The 7,721-nt window shown below is 47.3% G+C and overlaps 1 protein-coding gene across 1 annotated transcript; it reads left to right on the top strand.

Moving 5' to 3' along the window:
- Window positions 1-3,334: 3,334 nt before the first annotated feature.
- On the top strand, window positions 3,335-5,814 carry PHF11 (PHD finger protein 11; the record flags this gene model as incomplete). Its single annotated transcript, XM_008941624.1, has 3 exons — window positions 3,335-3,454; window positions 4,831-4,938; window positions 5,681-5,814. Coding segments are annotated over exons 1-3 (353 nt in total), but the record flags the coding sequence as incomplete, so codon positions are not given.
- Window positions 5,815-7,721: the final 1,907 nt, after the last annotated feature.

Raw genomic sequence — 7,721 nt, 5'->3', positions numbered from 1 at the left:
GGAGTTTTTTTACTGAGGGTGGTGAGACCCTGGTAAAGGTTGCCTGGAGGAGCTGTAGATGCTCCATCCCTGGGAGCATTCAGGGTCAGGCTGGATGAGGCTATGAGCAGCCTGATCCAGTGAAAGGTGTCTGGGCCCCATGGCAGGAGGGTTGGACTGGGTGATCTTCAGAGGTCCCTTCTAATCCCAGCCATTCTGTGACCTAGTGAAGAGGTGAGAGTTTAGATCTGATGTAGAACCCTTCAGTCACTCCCTTCACGTGGATCAAATATGTTAACAGCTACCTTTCTATGAAAATACTTTTTTAATACTCTTAAAAGATATTTCCCCTGTGGAAGGTGATCAGAATGACAGATTTCTTTGGCTTTGTTCTGGAAGCCCTGGTGAGGCTGCCTGTGTTTGTGCTGTTGATGGGGTGGGGGAGGATGGGGTGGGGTGGGGTGGCCTTGTGTGGGTCATGCCCAGCTGATGCAGGACCAGCTCTGCTTCTTTCCCAGCAGAGGACGTGGTGAGCGTGGGGTAATGGGTGGGGGATTTTGTTCAGCAGCTAAACCATTCCCTGCCCTGGGGTGAAGAGGAGCCCAGGGCAGGAGCTGGGGCAGTGGGTGACACTGGAGTGCTGGAATTTGGGGCACTTGGGTTCTTTTCACAGCAATGGTCTGGCCTTGGCTTCCTCCTGTGTAAGTCGGTGCATTTAGGTGCAAGGATGCTTTCCAAATTGGTACTTAGACAAACTGGCAACGTTTCAGGAAGGTGTATTTGGAAGTGGCACAATCCCTGTGCCCTTGCCAGCAAGTTCTTGACCCCAGTTACTTTCTGTTTCATTTCCTGCTTTCATCCATTTTGTCGCTGTTGTGAAAAGAAACCAAAGCAAAACCTGCCTGTAGCAAACAGGCCAGAAGCCTCACAAGCAGCCAGAAGGATGTGGCTCTTTCTTTCCCTCAGCTGCTTCACCTCTGTCTTCTGTTTTGTAGCTCCATTTGCTTTGTCATTAGTGGAGGGCAGCAGAGGGGCCTCCAGCTCTCAGGGATGAGTTAGGTGCCTTAGGTTGCCACGGGCCATTTCTGTGGCAGTGAAGGTAAAGGCTGGCTGTGAGGAGCTGCAGAAGGACTTTGTGACAGCAAGTGACTGGACCATAAAATAGCAGGTGAAAATCCAGGACTGATAAATGATGTGTGTGTCAGAGCTGCAGTCATAGTGCCAGTACTCTCAGGTGTCTAAATAGTTTCAGACTCTCCAACTTGTAAAAAGAGGCAGCAGGAGAAGGGATAACAGACTTTGATGAAGGCTGCTGGAGGAGCTGAGTAAGGAACAAGGATTTCTTGCCTTTTCAGCCAGATCCTGGGGTGTCAGAGTGGGTGAGCAGCAGTGAAAGCAGGGGGCTGTTAATGGGGTTAAACTGTGGGGCTGGCACCATGCTCCTGGCCTCTCCCTTGAGAGCAGCCCCTGCTCAGCTCTGTATCTGGAGGAACTCCAAGGCTGACCTTGACTGACCATCCTCTGTTCTCCTGCAGCACCAGGATTTCTCCTGAGCCTTTGAGAACACCAGGGGCTGCAAACTCTACCTTCATCCTCTTCCTCAAGAAATTCCCAGAGCTGGATCCTCTGCCTGGGCCTGAGCAGGGCCTATGTATCTGTATCAGTTCCAGGTATTAGCTTGCTTCAGAGAACTTTTCCTAAGTTCTAAACTGTTCAAACTCTAGCCTGCTCTGCTTTTTAATTTCTTTCTGTCTTTGTTTTCTATTTTATTGCTTATATTTCTGATTCTACAAGATTCTTTCTGTCATACTTATTTAAGGCTTAAGTTCTGAGACTGAAGTGTTGGTTGCTGATGGGTGTTGGAAATCCAGACCCTGCCTTGCTCACAAGAGATAGGAGAGGGGCGAAAAAGCCCAGATGTGTGAGGAGGCAAAGTGACTTGCTGTGGTTAAGTAAATTTTCAGTAGCAGATCCAGAGGTGGGGGAAGAATAAAATCCCCTTCTACTCTCGTGCTCTTCTGACTTGAGACTACCCACTGGTTTTATAGAAGGGAGATGGAAACTGAGGAGAACAGAGGCTGGCTGAAAGCCACAGAAAGATTGCAATATTTGCTGGGCTGTGAGGTTTCCTGCCTGTTTTGGACTTTCCTGCCTCTCTCACTGGAATAACTGAACTTCAGATCTCCTTATTTCTTGACAGTCAAAGCTTTCCTCCCCTGCCCCTGCAGGAGCTTGTGCTGCCAGAGGTGACGTCCCCAGAGCAGGGCAGTCTGGAGTATCACACCTAGGAGGAGTGGGAAACTGAAGATCTCTGCAGTGGACTTACACAGAAACCACAAAGTAAAACTTCTGCTTCTAATGCTCTAAAGTGCTGCTGGAGGATGTGGGTAAAGGCTTATCCAGAAGCATTTAGACTTCTGGGAAATAAGTAGCTGGCTGTAAAATTTTGCAGCTGCTGCAGTAAGAGAGAGACTGTGTGAAGAAATACAATGAGACTTGAGTGGGTATGGTCAGAAAAAGAGAGCTGATGTCCATGGGGCAAATCCCAGGGTATAGAGAAAATTATGTCATGTTAGTGCTCCACCTCATTGAGAATGTTCAGATCTGTTGTTTCTGACTGTCTTCTGCCCCCTTTTACTGGGGCAAATCCCAGGGTATAGAGAAAATTATGTCATGTTAGTGCTCCACCTCATTGAGAGAGAAAGTTCAGATCTGTTGTTTCTGACTTTCCTCTGCTCCCTTTTACTTGCAAGCCTCTCCACACTTCTTTGCTACACCCTTTTACAGTGAGGAATTCATGTTTCTTCCTTGTTTGCTGTGCACTCCTGGAAAGCACTGGAGAATTTTGGGGACAGCTGTTTTTCTCTTCTTGGCTGACTGGCAGAACTAGGTTAAGGAAAGCTAGTCCTTTCTGAAATCTTCTGAATGATGGACCTCCTCTGAGGAAAAGGAGTGTCACCTCTAGGGTGTGACTTGCTGCTCCACTCTTGGGCCAGTTGTTGGAGCAGATACTGCCGAGCCAGCTCAGAGACTTGCTCACTTAAACTTTAAGTTTTCTTATTACCCCTCATGACTTGATAGTGACTTTTTCAAGCAGAAAACCCCATTTTCCTCCTGCTCTAACTGCTGGAACTTCTGAGAGCTGGTTGCCATCCCACCACTGCCCCAAGAGTGGGCTTTGCCTCTTCTACTAGAAGCTGTTGCTGGAGGAGCAAAGCACCAAGTTTTGGGGGATGCAGGTGAAGGAGCAGTTTGAGAGCAAGTGCTAGCAAGCTGTGCTGTCCTTTGTTCACCCTGTTGGCCTGTGATAGTTTCATCAGCTCTTTGTGTTTTGTCCCAGGCTTCCTGCTCTGGTGTCCTCCAGATGATGGCGAAGATGGTGAGGAGAACGTGTGCGTTTTGTTCCGAAGGGGAGGCTGGGTCTGTCATGTACATTGCCAAAGAGCAAAATATTGCAGCTCATCAGGATTGTCTGGTGAGTGCCTGTAGCTGCTTGGTGGCTAAGATGTGATGTTTTCCTATGTATCTGGCTCTGATCAGTGGTTCTAGACACACACGTGGTCTGGCAGTAGGAGCAAGTTGTCTTGAGAACTGCAGAAGGCCTCCCAGACCACAGAAGGTTGTTTACTTACTTGAACCTTAGTGGGAAATTACATGACTTGAAATATCAAGGTAAAAAACTTCCAGTCTGTGCATTATATAAAGAATAAAAACATCAGAACCTGATTATATAAAAATACCTGTGAAGCTGGAAGCGTGCTGGGATCCTGGAATGTATTTACTCTTCCTGCTGTCAGAATGTCTCCCCTTCATTATGGGATCTTAGTGGAGCTGGTTTTTGATGGGCAGAATCAACCACATATTCTGCCTCCACTGAGGGTGTTGAGTGCAGGAGACAGCATTTGCTCTGGCTTTCACTCTTCCAGCCTTCTTACTTTCAAAGGTTTTATCTCTTTATTTTTCTATTGCTTTTGTTTTTAGTAGAATGTTTCAGAAACATTTTATGCCTATTTTACAGAGTTACTTGTATGTTTTGTTTGAAAAAACAAGTTTTGTTATGGCTATAGTGTTCCTCCAATGCTGGAAGTTTTTCTTGCTCTCTCTTTCTCTCTCTTTGTTTTCTTGTCCTCAGCAGCTTCACTGATTTCTCTGCCATGGGCTTCTCTGTGCTGTTTGGATTTTTTTCAGTTGGCTGTCACCTTCTGAGCAGACAGCCTGTGCTGGCCAGTTGAGATAAGGGCAGCTCACTTTTCTTTGGAACTGGCTATATATAAAGATGAGAAAAAAGCTGCAAAAAGCTTCCCCTGCCTCACTCCTTGTCATGGCTCAGCACCTCTGTGGGACTTAAAGTGGCCCAAATGTGCATGTACACGTTTTGTGGGTTTCTCCCAGGCTCTGTACAATGTTGTGTGCTTCTCATGCAGTCAACTCTTGTCAACCTTTGACAGGGTGGAAATTTTTATTTTGGAGAAATGTTGCACCCTGCTGTAAGGCTGAAGGACTGAGCAGATAAGATGTTCAAGGTGTGGTCTGTCAGCTGAAGAGCTTCTTACTCTGGGCAGCCTGAACTTCCAGGCTTCCCTCATTCTAACTTCACTTCTTCACCTTGTTATCTTTCTTGGTTTACCTTTAGGTCATGTAAAATCTATATAGACAGAGGAACTTCTTTTGGTTGGGAAAAAGTTTAAGCACAGCTCCTTGGTCAATGTAGGTGAAACCTCTTAAAAAACACAGAGAAAAAACACCCTTCTTAGGTAGGGCAGGGGCAGGAAGATAAGATCTACTCTTCCTGTGTTCTGCACTGGTGACTGGGCTCCTCTCATTTCTTAACATTGTCTCTGTTGTCTTTAGCTATTTTCCTCAGGATTTGTGGAATCTGAAGAGTATAACCCAGATAATCTGGATTTAAGGTTTGATGTGGAATCAGTGTTGAAAGAACTCAGGAGAGGGAAGCGGCTGGTAAGGAGTCCTGCTGAGTCTGCTCTTGTCCTCTCGTGGTGCTGAAGGTTGTCTGGCCTGTTTTACACTGAAAAAGAACTGCAGCAAAGTACTTGGTCCTTCTGAACTGCTAAAATGAGGGAAATTACAGATTTAGAGTTAGAAACATTCCTTTGACATTCTATTTTGTGAAATTTATTTCATTTTGTATCAAAATATGGTGTTTTGTCTGGTCTTTAAGTCTGTTTCATAAGAGACTTTGGTAAAGGCCTAAGCCAGTGCCTGAAACAAAGTGATGCAGTTTTGTAAGGGTAAAAGGAAACACACTCTGATTTTAACAGAAGGAAGGTGACTTGCATGAGGCTTTCTTACTGGCTTTGTCTCAGCTGCCCACCTCCCTTACATCTTGGGTGGAACTCTTTTAATCACAAAGCTAGTCCAGAAAACAGAAATATAGGCACTAATACCAGTAGAGATTGAAATAACTTGGGCCACATTTAGGGAAGTGGGGAAGCTGCCCTCACACAGCTCCTTCCATCATTTTACAAATTCATCAGTATGAAACAGAGGCAAGACAACAAAAAGATGGCTGAGATACTGAGCAGGGCAGGAGTCTGCCAGAGTGAACTTGCCTGATGAGTTCTACAGAGCCAACTTGCACCGATTTTACTTCCCCCCCCAGAGGACAGCATTTCCCTTGTGTAGGAAGATTTTTGTGGTAGCTGGGTGTGGTGCTGACCTGCTACACCTCCTCCTGTTGCAGATGTGCAACTTCTGCAGGAAGAAGGGGGCCACGGTGGGCTGTGAGGAGCGGGCCTGTCGCCGCAGCTACCACTACTTCTGTGCCCTCTGCGACGATGCCGCCATCGACACCGACGAGCTCCACGGCGTCTACCGGTACCGAACCTGGCTCCTGGCTCCTTCCTCACAGGCCTTCCTCACTGGAAGGGAGCCTCCAAAACTGGGCTGGCTTTTTTTTTTAAGAAAGAAATGATGTTCTTCTCTCAAAGTGATGCTTGATTCGATGTTGACCAGCAGCAGGGGAAACGTTTTCCTTTCTCAGGGAAACATCACAGCAGTGGGCAGGCGTCTGTTCAGTGTTTGAGCCTGGAGCACACCTGAAAGGTCTCCAGGCCAGACCTGAGGAAGTCAGTCCTTACTGACTCACTAGCTAGTCTTCCAGGACCAAGTGTTTTTGTAATGTTGCTCAAATTCTAAATTTCTGCTGATTGAGAAGCCCCAGTGGATGCAGACTGCCCACAGAGCAGGCTGTAGCACTTCTCGATCTGTTCACATTAGGCAAATTCTGGTTACTTACTCTCTGTGTGCTAGCAGAGGGCTTTGTGTTCCCACCAAAGACCCTCTTGTATTTCAAGTACCTTCCTAGCACTAACCATGTGTGTGTGTAAGGTTTCAGTAAATCTTCAGTCCTGAGCATGCCAGTCTTGGTGCCTGCATTGCTCTTGAGAGAGAGAAGAAGTTGTTTGGAGCAGGCACGTGAAGGGGTTGAGAAACTGGGAGTTTGGGGACCTCCTGAAGTGCTAAAGTTATAGTGAAGCCTGAGGTGCATAAAACCCCCAGTGTCTGTTTCTGTGCAAGGCCAGGGGAATCACAGGCCATGTTAGTTTTAGCTTAATCTGGTAGACCATCTAATCAGTGCTTGTTTCAGGAAGGTGTGGACAAGGGGACAAGGGCACTCCTCTTGGTCCAAAAGAACATTTGTACTTCCAGCTGCTTCACTGGGGCTCTCAGTCCAACATTAATACATCTTTTTCAGTGGCTGTAAGCTCAGCTGTATAGTAAAGACATTTAGTTTATGCTTATAAAGTCTTTGGCAGTCTGGGTTAGGGTTGAGATAACGAGAGACTCTGACCAAAGTGTTTAAACAACTTTGCTATGCACATCATTTTCTTTTGGATATTTGTTAAATGCTGCATTTCCAGTGTCAGCCCTTTCACTTGCATGATGGGCTTGTGCTGATCCTCATGTCCTGGATGTGTTTGCTGTCATGGTGTTTGTCACCTGTGGTTGCATGAGGTTAAATGGGTATGTGTGTGTGGCTTTGCTGATTTTCAGTGGTCTCACCCAGTCTGCAGGGGAGACAGGGAAGGAGACTCTCAGTTTTGAGAGTTTGGGCTGTCCTTGGAGTGTCCAGGTCAGCGTGCTCTCAGTGCTGTGTGTTTTGAATGTTTGCCAAGCTTTGTCTAGAGTTATACAGTTGTTCTCTGAGAGCATCACCCAGAGATCTGCCCCAGGGCTGGATAGTTACGAGCAGCAGAGTGTGTCAGAGAGTAGCAGGGTGAGGCAGGAGAGTGTGACCAAGTGCCTAGGCCAGTGGTCACCCCCAGTGTTCTGGAATTTCACCCCTGAACGAGTGCAGAGTCCTGAGAAGCTGGTGAAGCACTCACAAAGGGTGTGTTGTCAGCCTGGCAATCCCTAAGAAACACAAATCATGGCAACAAATCATGTGTTGGAGCCTTGCCCATGCCTACCGAGTGCTCCTCAGCACTCTTCAGTGCCCTCAGGGGGAAGAGGAGGTCTCTGGACCTAAAACCAGCCCAGCAGATGCTGCAGCTGACCCTCAGAACCAACCCCTGCCTGTATGAGCTGCCCCAGTACAGAAGAAGAACTCCACAAAGAGATCAGCCCGTGTAGTGAGGGATGATGATGAACAGGGGCCGTGGTGACACCAGGAGGAGGAGCCAGAGGTGGTCACCCCATCCCTGCCCCTGAGTGAGCTGCCAGACATACGAAAGGGTTTCACCCATCTGCCTGGAGAGCAGCTCCTCACCTGGCTGCTCCAG

The sequence above is a fragment of the Merops nubicus genome, unplaced genomic scaffold, assembly GCF_000691845.1.
Source record: "Merops nubicus isolate BGI_N331 unplaced genomic scaffold, ASM69184v1 scaffold3786, whole genome shotgun sequence".
Lineage (NCBI taxonomy): Eukaryota > Metazoa > Chordata > Aves > Coraciiformes > Meropidae > Merops > Merops nubicus.
Note: the sequence above shows the minus strand (reverse complement) of the source record. Positions and strands in the feature narration are given on the sequence as shown.